The sequence below is a fragment of the Stenella coeruleoalba genome (assembly GCF_951394435.1).
Source record: "Stenella coeruleoalba genome assembly, chromosome: X".
In the NCBI taxonomy this organism is placed as follows: Eukaryota; Metazoa; Chordata; class Mammalia; order Artiodactyla; family Delphinidae; genus Stenella; species Stenella coeruleoalba.
The window spans coordinates 41542704-41560320 of record NC_137152.1 but is presented as its reverse complement, the minus strand read 5'-3'; the positions used below and the strand labels follow the sequence as shown (position 1 = coordinate 41560320).

The 17617-nt window shown below is 40.2% G+C and overlaps 1 protein-coding gene across 10 annotated transcripts in view; it reads left to right on the top strand.

Annotated features, from left to right (window-relative positions):
• The window catches only part of HUWE1 (HECT, UBA and WWE domain containing E3 ubiquitin protein ligase 1), a 143581-nt gene that overhangs the window by 85280 nt on the left and 40684 nt on the right, over positions 1 to 17617 (top strand). For all 10 annotated transcript variants that reach the window (XM_079910200.1, XM_079910204.1, XM_079910199.1 and 7 more), the window contains 14 exons: positions 1796 to 1987; positions 4555 to 4771; positions 5362 to 5484; positions 6257 to 6494; positions 6889 to 7119; positions 8403 to 8525; positions 8987 to 9082; positions 9651 to 9920; positions 11115 to 11267; positions 12768 to 12895; positions 13121 to 13202; positions 13887 to 14063; positions 14540 to 14699; positions 14970 to 15328. In XM_079910200.1, the coding sequence (XP_079766326.1) occupies positions 1796 to 1987; positions 4555 to 4771; positions 5362 to 5484; positions 6257 to 6494; positions 6889 to 7119; positions 8403 to 8525; positions 8987 to 9082; positions 9651 to 9920; positions 11115 to 11267; positions 12768 to 12895; positions 13121 to 13202; positions 13887 to 14063; positions 14540 to 14699; positions 14970 to 15328 (2549 nt within the window). The remainder of the gene's footprint in view (positions 1 to 1795; positions 1988 to 4554; positions 4772 to 5361; positions 5485 to 6256; positions 6495 to 6888; positions 7120 to 8402; positions 8526 to 8986; positions 9083 to 9650; positions 9921 to 11114; positions 11268 to 12767; positions 12896 to 13120; positions 13203 to 13886; positions 14064 to 14539; positions 14700 to 14969; positions 15329 to 17617) is intronic.

The window sequence follows — 17617 nt, the reverse complement described above, 5'->3', positions numbered from 1 at the left end:
GCGTCTTGAGCCTGTGCTCCGCAATGGGAGAGGCCACAACAGTGAGAGGCCCGCGTACCACAAAAAAAAAAAAAAAAATACTACAAACAATAAATGCTGGAGAGGGTGTGGAGAAAAGGGAACCCTCTTGCAATGTTGGTGGGAATGTAAACTGATACAGCCACTATAGAGAACAGTATGGAGGTTCCTTAAAAAACTAAAAATAGAACTACCATATGACCCAGCAATCCTACTACTGGGCATATACCTTGAGAAAACCATAATTCAAAAAGAGTCACGTACCACAGTGTTCATTGCAGCTCTATTTACAATAGCCAGGACATGGAAGCAACCTAAGTGTCCATCGACAGATGAATGGATAAAGAAGATGTGGCACATATATACAATGGAATATTACTCAGCCATGAAAAGAAATGAAACTGAGTTATTTGTAGTGAGGTGGATGGACCTAGAGACTGTCATACAGAGTGAAGTAAGTCAGAAAGAGCAAAACAAATACCGTATGCTAACACATATATATAGAATCTAAAAAAAAATGGTCTTGAAGAACCTAGGGACAGGACAGGAATAAAGACACTGACATAGAGAATGGGCTTGAGGACACGGGGAGGGGGAAGGGTAAGCTGGGATGAACTGAGAGAGCGGCATTGACATATACGCACTACCAAATAGATAGCTAGTGGGAAGCAGCCGCATAGCACAGGGAGATCAGCTTGGTGGTTTGTGACCACCTAGAGGCGTGGGATAGGGAGGGTGGGAGGGAGGGAGACACAAGAGGGAAGAGATATGGGAACATATGTATATGTATAACTGATTCACTTTGTTATAAAGCAGAAACTTACACACCATTGTAAAGCAATTATACTCCAATAAAGATGTTAGAAAAAAGGTATGCTTAAAAATTGTATTGAGATTGCTAAAGATAGAGAAAATGATAAGGAACTAATAAAAAAGCAGACATAAGTTTTGAAACAACAAATAAGGATTTATATGACAGCTAATTATTGTATTGTGGAGGAAGGGGACAGAATTAATAAAATATACACGAAAATGGATGAAACCAAATGTTAGAATCACAAATTTTGTCAGAGTCTTAAATATACCAACTTTAAGTCAAGGAAAGAATAAAATAATTTACTAAAAACCAAGAACGAAATTAGACTCGCAGTCAAAGAATTGCCTTGCATAACAATTTAGATACATTTTTTCCCAGCAGTTTCTTTCACACATTTAACAAAGATGTCTTCATTTCCACATAGTTTTTCCAGAATATTACACAGAAAATTTGATGTGTTTTATAGTTTGCCTAATGCTGATTCTTAGGTCAAGAGCACACGCCCCCCCCCAGAAAAGACTCATCTCACATTCATATACAAAAATCTTAAATTCTAGGAAATATATTTCTCCAGTGGTAATCTGTGATGTCCAAATTGAGTTTATTAACGAGCTCTAAAATTCTAGCAGGGTGTGCGCCTTGAGTGCATGGGGTCACCACACACACTGTAGTTTATGTGAAGTTTCTGGGTCATGCAGTGTGCCTACAGTCTTCCAAGGTAGTCCTTGAAAGTTAAGACTTTTAACATGCTCTCATTGGAAGATGTCAGTGTTAGCTACTTAGAAGGACTCCAGGGAAAGAAGTACAGTTTTGTGGTTTTTTCTTTTCAGATTTAGGAAGTTGTGGACACTTAAAGAGTAACAAGCACTATAGATAGCTCTTTCTTTGGACTCTTCAGAACAAGGAACCAGGTGAGTGCTGGCTCAACATGGTCTTATTGCTCCCCTCTTATGTCTACAGATGGGGAACAGGATGGAACCACTGGAAGTATGGATGCTTCTACCCAGGGCTTGTTGGAAGGCATTGGGCTTGATGGTGACACGCTGGCTCCTATGGAGACAGATGAACCTACTGCTTCAGACTCTAAGGGCAAATCTAAAATTACACCTGCCATGGCTGCCAGAATCAAGCAAATCAAGCCGTTATTGTCAGGTGAGTGATTCTCTTCCTTCTGCTCCCTTTTAGAGCCTGGTATGGCTGTATTGTTTCCTTTAAGGAAGTTTTAAACTTGGTGGCTCATTTTCAGGTGTCTGCCATGTGACAGGCTCTGTACTAACTGTTAGGGATACAGAGATGAGAGAATCGCTTTCTGAAAGCCAAGTCTACCCCTCCTTTTCTTCCTGCTCACTCTTCTACTACTGCATATAACCTCTGCTCCTACCGTTTCCCTGAAATGTCTCACCAAGGTATCTGTAACCTCCTTGTTGCTAAGTCCATTGGATACTTTTCAGTCCACTTCTCACTTTTCCGCAGCATGATGGTTGACCTATCACCTCCTTCTCAAAATACTCCTTTCTTGGCTTTTGTGGTATTAATATTAAGCCCTCCTGCTTTCCTGTTACCTGTCTGGCTACTGCACTCAGTCTCCTTTTCCTTTCTCTGTCCCTCAGATGTAGCTGGCAAGTGACATAGTTGATCTGTGTTGTAGTAGTTACTTTGCCAGCTCTGTGGAGACTACAGTAATATGATGCAAGACCACATTAAAGATGTGCACTGGGGACTTCCCTGGCGGTCCAGTGGTTGAGACTCTGCACTTCCACTGTGGGGGGTGCAGGTTCAATCCCTGGTCAGGAAACTAGGATTCCGCGTGCTGTGTGGTGCAACCAAAACAGTGAATAAAGATGCGCACTGATCTGTCTTTGCCATCTTTTGCCCCTTAATGTAAAATCAGTGGGGAGCCTATTTTCTATGTTCTGTACCTCTACCAATTTTGTACATTTGCCACTTTCTGACACCTTAATGTGAAGGAAAATGTAGACAACTCCTGGGAATTGGGGGCTCTGCCCAAAAGCAAGCAAAACTTGGCCTTTGGTGTTTCCATTTGTTACTTTAAACCCCCTTGAATTTTATGTTCTGTTTTAACTTGTTTAATTCTGCTCCTTTGTTTTAATTTGAAAGTCTACTGCCACTTTCCCCAGATTGAAGGAAAACTGACCATCCAAGAAGATGCTAATGTTTATCTCCCCTTTCTTTGTTAGACCTCTGTGACCTTGGCACATTCTGGGGTTTCTGTGTGGGCCCAGCCCATGCTTTTGATGTCTGTTTCTCTGTGGTTACTGGCCTTTTGTTTTTCTCTTTTATCCTTGCTGACTACCTTTGAGCCACTTTGCTGTCTGTTCACCTGAAAACGGTGGTGGAAAAGTACAAACTTAATGTGTACATGCATTAGGCTTTCAGAGTCTAGGCCCACCCACCCTCCAGCCAGGCAGTGCGAGTATCTGTAGCCTGATCCCTCATTAGGATTGGGAGATCCTAATTTGGGTGGATTGGGAAAAAGAAGAGACCTGTTCCTTTCTTCTTATGCTGTATATCTCAGAGCTTACTGAGTTTTTGGGGTACGATATGTGGCACCAGTTCAAGTAGAGCCTATTTGTTTACAGTGGGTTCATATATACATGTATATAATTAAGAGATGTGCTTTGATTCAGACCTGAATCGTGATGAAATAATGTTTATTTCAGGCATTCTGTGACAGCGTTTTCATTTGTGATTTTAAGAGTAATAAATATTCACTATAGAAAAAGTACAGAGAAATGTTTTAAGGAAAGCAAGGAAATTACCCAAATATAATGTGTTTAGATATATTTTCTTTCCCTTTTTCTGTACATCTCCTTTACATGTTTATATTTGGATTCTGCTTTTTTTTTTTTTTTTTTTTTTTTCTTTTTTTCGTTACGCGGGCCTCTCACTGTTGTGGCCTCTCCCGTTGCGGAGCACAGGCTCCGGACACGCAGGCTCAGCGGCCATGGCTCACGGGCCCAGCCTCTCCGCGACATGTGGGATCTTCCCGGACCAGGGCACGAACCCATGTCCCCTGCATCGGCAGGCGGACTCTCAACCACTGCGCCACCAGGGAAGCCCCAGGATTCTGCTTTTTTGGTTCAGCAGTATATACCAAAAAGCATCCTACAAAGATGAAAATTTGAAATACTTGTAATCTACCTAACACCTTACAAGATTTTTATAAGAAGACCGCTTTTTAAGTTTTTATGCTTTTCCTAACAATCTTTTTTCCTTTGGGGACCATACATTTAATGTTGTGATGAGACGTTACTAGTATATTACAGATGTTCTTTTCTGGTCTAAGTTGTTAGCATTTTTGCCATTTTTAAAGTTCTCTGTAGGCATTTTAAGTGACTCCATAATTCAATACATAGATATATCATTTACTTAATAAGTTCATATTGTGTATTGCTTTCTACAAAGGTGGTTTCAGTTTATATCTCCTAACAGTGTGAGTGCTTATCTTGTTTGTCTTTCATATTTATTATATATTGAATGCCAACATACTTCTCTGTCTCCTGCCTTCAAAAGAGGCATTTATTCCCTGTGGAGCTTCCTTTTCAGATATCATATGTAGAGACAAGTCCAGGTGTTCCATAGAATGTTTGAGTGGGAGGGAGTAGTCAGTCATTAAAATGTATTAACAGTAATGTGTCTGTTATAATGAAACCATTCTGAAAGTACTATACAGACTTATTCTGACTTTTGGGTTCCAGCTTCCTCTAGATTAGGCAGAGCACTGGCTGAGCTATTTGGACTCCTTGTTAAACTTTGTGTGGGGTCTCCTGTCCGCCAGAGAAGGAGCCATCATGCTGCCAGCACCACCACAGCACCAACACCCGCTGCTCGATCAACGGCCTCAGCTCTCACTAAGCTCCTCACAAAGGGCTTATCTTGGCAGCCTCCACCATATACACCTACTCCACGCTTCAGGTGAGGTTCCGCTTGAGATGCAGAATCTAATTGGTTCCTTCTCCACTTGAATGTAGAGTGAGCCACTGAATTAGAGGACTTGGAGGTCCCTTGTTTTACTCTTAAATGTGTACCCCAAATACTGTTTAAGCTACTTGTTTTGGTTCTGCCTAGTCTAAGATATAGAAATTTTAAAAGCATTTGTAATCAAACTGCATTCCAATAACCTCGTATTTACTAGTAGGTGGGAACTGTCACCCTTTTTTGCCTTAGAAATTTTTTTTTTTTTTTTTTTGCGGTACGCGGGCCTCTCTCTGTTGTGGCCTCTCCTGTTGCGGAGCGGACACGCAGGCTCAGCGTCCATGGCTCACGGGCCCAGCCACTCCGCGGCATGTGGGATCTTCCCGGACCAGGGCACGAACCCGTGTCCCCTGCATCGGCAGGCGGACTCTCAACCACTGCGCCACCAGGGAAGCCCTGCCTTAGAAATTTTAATATCCAAACTAGTCACCCAGTGCAATATTAAATTTTACTTTTGACTTTTACTTGAATTTCCCATCGCTTCTGTGTCTGCCTCAGAGAAGGTTAACTCTGCTTTTTCCCTCTTCCAGGCTGACATTCTTCATCTGTTCAGTTGGTTTTACATCCCCAATGCTGTTTGATGAGAGGAAGTATCCCTACCACCTCATGCTGCAGAAATTTCTCTGCTCTGGAGGCCACAATGCTCTTTTTGAGTAAGGATCATGTTGCTTTACAGAGAAGCATTGTTTGGAGTTTGGTCTTTTCTGTGTGCCTTAGCAGCCCACAACTTTCTAAGCCACCTATCCTGTGACAGTGAGATACATAGAGACAGCCATTGGGTATACCCTTTCACGTTTCAGGAACTAACTGTATGTATCTCCATCTTCCTGGAGGGTGTGATTCAGCCTGTCCTAGGAATGTTTGTAAGGGTCTCTGTTTTTCTTCATTTGGCTTGTAATGTCTGGTACATATTTTTCTAATAGACTTGTCCTTTGCTGCTGTTTCTCTGAATATGATCATTTTTCTGCTTCTTTTGATCAGAAGATTCTAAGCTAAGTTTCACTTTGGGGTTTTTGTTTGTTTTGGCTTTAAAAGTAAAGCTAGAAGTGGTAGTAATTTTGCCATATATGCGTATAACAAATATATGTCAATAATATATCAATAAAGCTGGAATAAAAACCCAAATAAAAGGTAAAGCTCTGTATTCAACATCTTGTAATTACCTATAAGGAAAAAGAAGTTTTTATATATATATATAACTGAATTGCTGTATACCAGAAACTAACACAACATTGTAAACCAGCTATACTTAAAGTAAAAAAAAGCGGGGGGGGCGGTGGGTAAAGCTAATAAATGTTGGACAGACTGGAAGCAATAGCTCCAAGAGGAGGGACTGGGAAGCTTTCGAATGTGTCCCTTTCTCTCCCCATCCCCAATCTAAAATACTAATATTCTATCTCTATACTTTCTCTTATTTGAATTTAGAACATTCAATTGGGCTCTGTCCATGGGAGGCAAAGTTCCTGTTGCAGAGGGATTAGAACATTCAGACTTACCTGATGGCACAGGAGAATTCCTAGATGCCTGGCTAATGCTGGTGGAAAAGATGGTGAATCCCACCACGGTGCTTGAATCTCCACATTCACTGCCTGCCAAATTGCCTGGAGGTGTTCAGAACTTTCCACAATTCAGTGCCCTCCGCTTCCTTGTGGTAACTCAGAAAGTGAGTAGTTAGCATTCTAAAACCAAGAGCAATTTCTCATGCCAACTGGGTAGCTCACACTCTGTTTTGTCCTCCTTAGTGAAATAACTCGATTCGGTAGAGAACCACTGGCTCCTACTCCCAGATAGGGCTGCCTTGCAGAATGGGATAGAGACCACTTGATAATTTTCTGTGGTGTAAACATTTGAACTGTAAACTTCAGATTGGTACTTCCAGGTTGGGTTAAATGCCCCTTCTCTGTACTTCCTTGGGCCCCCCCAACCTCAGTACTGCCTAGGATTTTGTTGTTGGCACTGACTGTGGAAGGACCGTCTCATAAGTCTTTGACTTATTCTTCCTGGGGTTTTGAATTGAGACAAAATGATCTTTACACAGCCTTTCAAATGACTTACAGGCAGCCTTTACTTGCATCAAGAACCTGTGGAACCGGAAACCCTTGAAGGTGTATGGTGGGCGAATGGCTGAGTCCATGCTGGCCATCCTGTGCCACATCCTCCGAGGAGAACCTGTCATTCGAGAGAGACTGAGCAAAGAGAAGGAGGGGTCTCGAGGAGAAGAGGATACAGGACAAGAGGAAGGTGGCTCCCGCCGGGAACCTCAAGTCAACCAGCAACAACTACAACAGGTGGGGTTCTGGCCTCACACTCCAGGATCAAGACTTTGCCCCGGAGAGTATACTGCTTGTGGGGTTTCTAAGTTTCTTAATGCCTGGTCCTGTTAGGGGATAGGTTTAAATTTGTTCCCTCTTTTACTCTTTATTTTTTTCTCTTGCGAAAGCTGGAGAATAGTTTTAATACTCCTAATAGGTAAAAGATTTGTGTCCTCCCAAGCATATTGTTTAGTATTGGAAGTCTTTTACATATTCTCAGTAGGCTGTGGTTGCCATGTTCTTTGGAGGCAAACTGTCCTCAGCTACTTTCTCATTAATCTATAAAGAGAAGGGATATTGTGGCCCAAATTTATTTTCCATCAAGAGCTTTCGGAAACCTTAGTCACCTACAAAACTTTTGTTTTCATTTTTAAATTTTAAAATATTGGAGGCTAGAAGTGTGGGGGGGGTGCACTTAGATCCTCACATTTCAGTCTCAAACAGCATTTAGCATACTCCTCTTGGAATTTGTGTGTATGTATATGTGTTCTCTTTATATCTAGAGTCCTGTTCAAACATGTCTTCTGTATGTACATGCAACTTTTTTTATTATAATAGTTAAAAGTGCTCACTTAAAGAAAAGTTAGAAATATAGCAAAATACGTTTTAAAGGCATTCTTAATATCACCACACAGAATAGTCATGTCCTTTTTTTCATCACTTAGTTCTATGCCTAATTTTTACATAGTAACATCATACAGTATGTAGGCTTATACTGCTGTCGTTAAGAAAATGGGTCTTTTTTACTTCTTAATCATTCTTTTACTGCTGGATATGTTGATTTTCTTATTATTTGATGTTGTAAAGCTGTGATGTATAGTTTCTTTTTCTACAAATTTTTCTATGCATCTCATGATTATTTCCTAGTTGTAGATTTCCTGGGTCAGTTTTTCAGGCTCTTGTTCTGTTGCCAGTTTGTCTTTAAGAAAAGTGGGACCCAGTTTTGCTTCTGTGTGTGAGTCTCAGTCTTTGAATTAGAATAATCTTCCTAATGATAATAACCATCTAGGTGAATTTTCTTAAAGGATGGAACTGAGAATCACCTTGGCTCCTTGCCTCAATGTGTAGCTCTGTGTAAATAGTATGGAGGCACCAGGCAGAAAGGATCATTCATGTTATCTAACTGCCTTACCTTATAAATGTTCTCAGTTCATATGAAGTTAGGAAAACTTGTTTACATCTTAAAAGGATTCCTCTTTTTAAAATGCATTTGGATTTCTCTTTTACCATGGTTCTGAGATCCTGCCTTCTTTTTGTAGCTCATGGACATGGGCTTCACAAGAGAACATGCCATGGAGGCCCTGTTGAACACCAGCACCATGGAGCAGGCCACAGAGTACCTTCTAACCCACCCTCCCCCGATCATGGGAGGAGTTGTTCGGGTGAGTTGGCTCAGGGGCTCTAATCTTTCATGGCATTGGTTTGGCTGCTGATGTGCTTTACTTCTCCGTGCCGAAATTTTCTTTGTATGCTAACTCTAATAGCTCTAGAATATAAGGAGCAGAAGCTTTCTGTCTCCTAGTCATGCAAATTACTGGACTTTGCAGAGGAACTCTTAAATTATGCATAATCAGAAAGTAATAGGAAGGCTCTCTTTTGTGAGATGCCAAATAGGTGGTCACATTGAAGCTCCTTTCCTATATTTAATTTTGTTGTGATTTTTCCCTCTCGTTCTCATAAGTGACCAGGTAAGCCTAATTGAGTTTGACTCTAGAGAGCAGCATTCAGAGCCCCTTCTCTTCCTCTCTAAAGCTTGAACACAGGATGTCTGGTTCCTTATGAGTTGTGTGTGTAGTTCCTTGGAGTGTGTGTAGTTGCTGGAATTTCTGTTGTTGCTCTTTAGGATCTGAGTATGTCTGAAGAGGACCAGATGATGAGAGCAATTGCCATGTCTCTGGGACAGGATATCCCAATGGATCAAAGGGCAGAGTCACCTGAGGTAACTAGGAAACGGGGCTTCCAAGAGGGTCTGACACATTAATCTTAGTATTTCTATGAACATTCTGCTACTACTGCAGAGTAATTGGTCGAATTAAAGTGTAAACAAAGACATGTGTGAATACTCATTCATCCCAACCTTGCCATCAGTAATCTACATTACATTGACCTGAAGCTTTAAGTGAAACAGATGAAGCATTAATATTTATTGTCAAATAAGAGGCCCAAAATGTCCTTGGTAGTACCCATTAGGCCAAACTTGGCTGTCTTTATTACCTAGGAATCTAGGTAATAATTACTTCAGTTTACCATACCTGCAGAGAATGCAGCACAATGTCTACCAGTGCTATTTGTGGGGGGTGATGTAGGATGATGCACATAAGTTGCCAGTGCTTTGAGGATTGGAGGTGTCCTTCGCCTGTCTTGCCTTAGCCTGTGTGGCTGCCCTCATACTCATTGCCACACTCTAACGAGTGTATCACCTGCTTGAGGAGAAGGTAGAGAATATTCATATGGTAGGGCAGATACATTTTTAGAGTCTTCTCACTTTCTTCCTTCCCTGCCTCCAGGAAGTTGCTTGCCGGAAGGAGGAGGAGGAACGGAAAGCTCGGGAAAAGCAGGAAGAGGAAGAGGCTAAATGTCTAGAGAAGTTCCAGGATGCTGATCCATTGGAGCAAGATGAACTCCACACTTTCACAGATACCATGTTGCCAGGCTGCTTTCACCTTCTTGATGAGCTCCCAGACACAGTGTACCGGGTGTGTGATCTGATCATGACTGCAATCAAACGTAATGGAGCAGACTATCGAGACATGATTCTGAAGCAAGTAGTCAATCAGGTAAGTTCTCCAGGGGCCAGAAGAGGGGAGTATGTAAAATGGTTTTCCTGCCATCTATCAAAACCTGGTTTCTTTTTTTATTTTTTTAATCAGTATCTTTGCATTTTATCTGATATGGATGTATTCTTTCTTTGAATTCTGTAGATCTAGTAATCTAGCTCTTTCTTGAGTGTTTTCCTGCAAAACATGAATTAACTGCTTCACACACAAAATATCTTTGAAAGAAAAAAACAAAGCTCTCTTTTTCTAGGTATCTCTTCTTAGATTCATCTAAAATGTCAAAAATGTCTCTCACTCTTGAGCCAAGTTAGGCCCCCTGGCCTAAATAAATGTTTTTCCCTCTCCTCCTATGCAACAACCATTTTGACAGATGAGTCCCCATCCTAATGAGTAGTTGTGACCTATTGTCTTTTTTTAAGCAGTGTTTTTCCTCATTATGAAATTAATGTATGCTAGTTGTTGAAGTAGAATAAGAAATAAATTACCCTAAATTCCCACATAGCCAGTTAGCATTTTGGTTTTATTTCCTTTACTATTTTTTATGATTTATGTATTTAAATCATTGGAATCTTGTTTTATATATTTTTTTAAGTTTAGAGACAGGAAGAAAGTAAGTATTGTATGTAAACATAGCTTTAGTGTATGGAAACATCACAAGAGTAAAAGGCAAACTGAATAAACCTTTTTTCTTCCCCCCACAAGATATGACCAATGTTTAGTTATCTTTAATCTATATTAAGAGCTTATAGAAGTCGAGCAATTACATAAAATTCATTACAAGAAATTTTTAACATGCATACTAAAGCAAGACCAGTGTTTCTAACTGGGATTTTTGTTTTCTGTTTTTAATGATAATTCTGGGGCGGGTGTAGTGAAAGATTTTAAGTTGGTAGAACCTTTGTGGGATTGACTCTATATATGCACCAGAAAATTTTTAAAAATATTCATTTTCTTTAACTTCTAATTTAGACTTCTTGTAATCTAGCCTAAGAAAATAATTTTTTAGAGGCGCTCCTTTAGTAGCATACATCTTTTGATACAGACACCCTATAGTAAATATGTTCATATTTACCCCCCTCCTTCAGTGAATGTATTAGAGGTGGAGGGAGTATTTTACAAGGTTGAGAATGTTTTGACATACCTCATCATACTCAATCTACAGTTCTTGACTTGGCCACTTTTCTGCTTTCCTAGGTGTGGGAAGCTGCTGATGTATTGATCAAAGCCGCTCTTCCCCTGACAACGAGTGACACAAAAACAGTGTCAGAGTGGATCAGTCAGATGGCCACCCTGCCCCAGGCCTCCAATTTGGCTACTAGAATCTTGCTTTTAACACTGCTTTTTGAGGTAAGATTTAGACCTTTTGGTCCTTGTGATTCATTCATCAAAGAATCATCAAACACTTACCATTTGAGACATTGAAGAAGGTAGAGAGAAATGTAGGACATGTCTGCATTTCATAGCCTACAGCTTCTAATAGACTTTAATGTACACAATTAAGTACAAAATACAGCATTCTATGCCACGTGAATGGCATAAACAGTTTTATCTGAGTTCGGGGGGGGGCAGTATGCATCACTTCTGGATAATGAGAGAAGGGCTTCTCAGAACAAATGTTAATTGAATTGGGTCTTAGAGGATTGGGGGATGGGGTGTAATTATAAGACAGTACTTAGAATGACTATTAGCAGTTAAGTTGTGGAATATTTTTGGCTTCTCTGAGGAAAACAAGCAGCCAAAAAGAATGGGGTAGGATGTGGAAATTTGGTAATAGGTGTCAGATAGAATCTGACTCTTCTTTCCTACCTGGTCAGTCAGCAGATTATTTGAGGTAAAGCATGGCTTGGCCAGGACATGTTCTTGTTCCAGCCATCATAGGAATTAGGAGGCACCTAACCTTGAACAAGTGATTCTTCATTCTTAGCTTATCATGTTTAATGGTAAAACCTGGATTTAATGGAGTAAACCCTTATAGCAACTCAGGAGTTAAGTCCAATATATGTGTCAGTCTGTGTGTCTACAGTCTCAGGGCTTTCCTTTGTGATAAAAGTGGTGATTCTTATTATATAGCACTTGTGAATAGATACTTGTGGGAAATGTTGCAAAGTACTGAATGCTGGGGGTCCCCCAAAACATTACAATATAAAGAAATCACTCATGAGCCCCCCTTTTTTAAAAACTCACAAATGACAGCCTAATATTTTTCTTCTAGTCTTTTTTTCTGTACATTTAAACAGTTGGGATCAGAGTATTTAGAAAGTTTTGTATTCTTTTCTCTCAGTATTATGTTACAAATATTCTCCCACGTCATGTATATATTATTCCATTTTTTTGATGTCCCCTAGTTTAAATAACTACCTATTGTCAGCCATTTAAATTACTTCCAGTGATTTCCTGTTACATCAGTAACACTTTATGTAGCCCTTGTAAGGGGAACCATTAAGTATGTTGCTGTGTTTAATTATTCCATCTTCCTTGGAAGGTTATAAAGGTTCTCTGTAAATCAGAAGCTTTTCAACTAGTGTAGGTAACAGTTCTTAATGATATTATTGATGCTAGTAACAGTTTCCATATTAAGCACATACTAATGTACCAGCCACTGTTTTGGCACAGTGTATCACAATTACCTTGGAGATAGAAATTATTCCCTTTGACCCTTGAGGAAACCAAGGCCTAGAGAATTTAAGTAACTAATCTCGGACCACATAGCTGGTAAGTGGTGGAAATGGAATTTGAATTCAACCAATTCTATTAGCGTTCGCTCTTATGTTCTATACCATGCTAATCCTTGATACTGAGTAGAAGCTGGTATTTGTTTTATTTTTTTTCCTTTGATTAATCAATCAGGAGTTGAAGCTACCTTGTGCTTGGGTGGTTGAATCTAGTGGCATCCTTAATGTCCTAATCAAACTCTTGGAAGTGGTTCAGCCCTGCCTACAGGCCGCCAAGGAACAAAAGGAGGTCCAGACCCCAAAGTGAGTGACCCTGTAATCTCTCTTGTTTTCATTTCTATTGCCCTGGGGATTTGGGCCCTCAAGCTTAGGGCTTGAATCAGGGGGTTTTCTGGGTCATGTACAGGCCAAATCTTGGATACCTTTTGTGGTTTGAAAATTGTGAGGTACCTGATGAAATCAAGATAAATTTTCCCATGTTGTGCAGGTTTCTGGCTTGCCCAGAGTAAATCATTTCTCCTGTTTTAGGTGGATCACCCCAGTGTTGCTTCTGATTGATTTCTATGAAAAGACAGCCATCTCCTCAAAAAGGAGAGCCCAAATGACTAAGGTACGTAATATGGTGTATGTGGTGAGCAGAACAGCTCAGCTTCTTGAGGCAAGAATAGACCAGAAGAGAATATGGGATAGTGGTAAAAAAAAAAAAATGTAAAGCTCTCTGATCAAGGCATAAATCTCTTGAGGGATCTTGATAGCTAGAGTTTTCTTTTGAATTGGGAGTTAGAATTTTTTTTTTTTTTTTTATGGAGCTGCTGGCTAAAGGGTCTAAGAACTTACCCTGGAAGTAAATGTTAAAGAAGTGTTCTGTCTCCAGAGGAGGAGTGGCTCTTCTTTTATGTGAAGGACTGAGTGTGCAAGGATTCCTCCAAAAGCAAGTGCTCCTTATACGCAAATTATATACGCCACATCATCTTAGTACCTTCCCAGAAACAGAAGTTTTGCTCCAGTACATCTAAAATGTTTACCTTTTGTGGAAAATAGTTGGAAACAAAAGGAAAGCAGAGCATCACAGGATAAGGGTATTTATAGAGTGTTTTGTGCCTATGGAGAGGCTTAGGAATGCGAGGGTTAAGGTATATAAAAACTTCTCTCTTGGTTTGCAAAACATTTAAAATGTCCAATATATTTCTTTTTCTTGGGTTCGCTTTAGCAATGAACACTGATGAAATTACTATTTCTTCTAACAATCAACCTTGTAAGGAAGTACAATGAAACTTTGTGTTCTTGTATTTAGTACCTACAGTCCAACAACAACAACTGGCGCTGGTTTGATGACCGCTCTGGACGTTGGTGTAGTTACAGTGCAAGCAACAATAGCACTATTGATTCCGCCTGGAAATCTGGAGAGACAAGTGTGCGTTTCACAGCAGGCCGAAGAAGATACACTGTCCAGTTCACTACAATGGTGCAGGTACATGCTCACTCAATGCCATAAACTTGGTTGAAAAGAGGGGAAGGTGCTGAGTATGCCTTTCCGTTTTCCGTTTGCTTCTTCCTGAACCAGCAGTCCTGTTATAAGAACAGTATTACCACTCCTAAATGGGGTATAGTTTTCAGAGAACTGAGTCTTCTTACAGCCATGTGTTAGGCCATGAGTCTGTGGCAATTTGATACTGTCCCACCCGGAAATGATTTTAAGTGTTCAGTCAAGGATTAGGGAGTGGTTGGGGATGGAGTCTGCTCTATTGGAAAGTTTATAATTTGCTGTAGGGTCTTGTGTATGCCACTTTTCTTCTGAGGACCTTCAGGCTTTCTCTCTGTAAATGATAGGGGTGGGATAAATTGCCAAGGTTCCTTCCTGTTACAGCATTTTGCTACAGAGTTCCAGCTCTCCCACCCCCCTTACAATTCTTTTTTCAGTAGAGATGTTTTTGCTTGAATTCCTAGGTTAATGAGGAAACAGGGAACCGGCGCCCGGTGATGCTGACACTCCTGAGGGTACCACGGCTGAATAAAAATTCTAAAAACAGCAATGGGCAAGAACTAGAGAAGACATTGGAAGAAAGCAAAGAAATGGATATCAAACGTAAAGAAAATAAAGCCAATGGTATGTACTTTTAGTTGTGAATCTTTCAAGGAGTGTCTTACACAAAGCTAGTGTGCCTTTATGGCTTAAATTCTGGCCAGATTTCATCATGAGTGATTTCTTATCCATCAGATTGCTTGGTGACTTAAAGATACACAGTCCTCTTTATGTGCCTTTTCATCTGGTCTTTGAATTGGTATTTGGTCTGTTTCTCTTAATAGGACCTTAAGAGGGAGAGGATGGGAGGAAATGTCAAGTTAACTGTCTGAACACTTACTTTCCCATTTATAGATACCCCCTTGGCCCTAGACAGTACAAATACTGAAAAGGAGACAAGCCTGGAAGAAACAAAAATTGGGGAGATCCTGATCCAGGGCCTGACAGAGGATATGGTGACTGTTTTAATCCGGGCCTGTGTGAGCATGCTAGGGGTCCCTGTGGACCCAGACACTTTGCATGCCACCCTTCGCCTCTGCCTGAGGCTCACCCGAGACCACAAATATGCCATGATGTTTGCAGAGCTGAAGAGTACCCGCATGATCTTGAATTTGACCCAGAGTTCAGGCTTCAATGGGTTTACTCCCCTGGTCACCCTTCTCTTAAGACACATTATTGAGGACCCCTGCACCCTCCGCCATACCATGGAAAAGGTGAGTTTTTCTGGTGTCCGATGCTGGTTTAGCTTTACATAATACCTTGTTCTCCTTGCTCTCAGAGCAGATAGACTTCCGATTCTTCATCAAGTATATATAGCTAGGTGTTACAGATGATATGCTCTGCCCAGCAAAATTTCCCAACTGTGTGCTCAGGTGCTTGCTTAGGTATGGTAGGTCACTCATTATCCCATTGAGTGACATTTAAAAGGTACTAGAAAATACATTTTTTACCCTTAAATTTACTATAGTGATAGCTCTTATCTAGAAAGTCCTCTCTAGCAATATAGGTTTCTTGAACCAAAACTTTTTTTTTAACATCTTTATTGGAGTATAATTGCTTTACAATGGTGTGTTAGTTTCTGCTTTATAACAAAGTGAATCAGCTATACATATATCCCCATATCGCTTCCCTCTTGCCTCTCCCTCCCTCCCACCCTCCCTATCCCACCCCTCTAGGTGGTCACAAAGCACTGAGCTGATCTCCCTGTGCAATGTGGCTGCTTCCCACTAGCTACCTATTTTACATTTGGTAGTGTATATATGTCCATGCCACTCTCTCACTTCATCCCAGCTTACCCTTCCCACTCCCCGTGTCCTCCAAAACTTGTTAATAAGGAACTAGGATACCCTCTACCAAGTTCATGTTTTAAAGGTCATTCTCTTATAGGAGTACTTCACCCAAGAGCCTGTTTTCCAAACGTTGTGTTTTGGGGTTGTAAAAGTACAGTTGACTCTTGAATAACACAGGTTTGAATTGCACAGTTCCACTTATATGTAGATTTTTTTTCCAATAGTAAACACTATAGTACTACCACAATCCACAGTGGGTTGAATCCACAGATAAAGAACCTCAGATGTGGAGGGCCACTGTAAGTTATTCGTGGATTTTCGACAGCATGGAGGGTTGGTACCCCAACCCCCATGTTGTTCAAGGGTCAGCCGTAGTAAAATTTTTGGAATGTTTATGACTGTGATAAGCTCTTTACAAATATGCATTGTGCACATGAGAAAACTGAGGTCTATTTGTTTATTTTAGGAAACATATAAAGCAGTAGAAGAAATAACAAAGCAGTTAGAAAAATAAAAACCTTTATGTCATCAACTTTAAGACATCAGCAGAGGGATTGGGGGCTAACATCTCACCAATAAGGCTTTTTCTCCACAGTACTTTTACAAACTCTTTCCTACTTCTTTCTCAGCAATCATCAGGTGAATGCTACTGACTTCACTTTCAATTTCCTCTCTTGGAACATTGTTTCCCAAGTTGATATATAGTGTTGCTATTTGTATTTTTGTGCATAGCTTTGTCACATTTAAGGTCGTTTTTCTTATAAATGCTTAGAAATTGGATCAAAAGGTATATATTGTTTTTTAGCTTGCTTGCCAGAAAGGTGGTGCCGCTTCATACTTCTATGCGTATATGAGTATATATCTCACATTCTTCAGACAGTTCTTCTTTAGCCAGCCTGTTTGATTTCACCTGACATGAGCAAAACCAAAAGAAGGCTGTTAAAGACAGCATGTACACTGATCCAGGGTCAGGAGACAGCCCAACAGAGAAGAAACAACTATATACAGACAGGATTCTGACTTAAAAACAAACATACTTAAAATGTTTAAAGCTTATACAACTTTTTAAAATGCTATGAAAAAATATAGGTTCTTTTTGGATGACAGAAAACTTTGTAAGCTTAAAGGCAATTTTATTTGGGGGTGTGGGAAACAAAGGAAGATCAGTGGCAGGTTTAACGTATCAAGTAGCAAAATGTAAATGCTTGATAATGTCCATTGCAGGTACGGGTGTGAAGAACCAGGCATACTCTTACTTTTGGTAGGAGTGGAAATTGGTGCAACCACATTGGAGGGCAATTTGGTACTGTCAGTTTAAGATATCCTTTGACCTAGAAATTCTGTGGCTAAGAATTTATCTGATAACTAAAGTCAAGTATGCCAAGTACATATACAAGAATGTTCACTGTAGAATTACTTGTAATATCAAGACTAGAGATCTAATGTCCAGCAGAGGACTGAATAAACGATGGCACATAGTGGAATTACACTTTTCTGTATTTAAAAAATGGGAGTTATTTTACGATTGCAGCCTGGCAGGCAAGATGTAGAAGTTGTTAGGCTAAACGGAAGAGCATGACCAATTTGGTAAGAAAAGCATTGAGTCCAAAAGATTTTTACCTTTATGAACATAATTCACAAAGCAATAGATCGTGGAAAATACAGTGGAACTATTTTCTTTATACTTTCCTATACTTTCCATGATTTAACAAG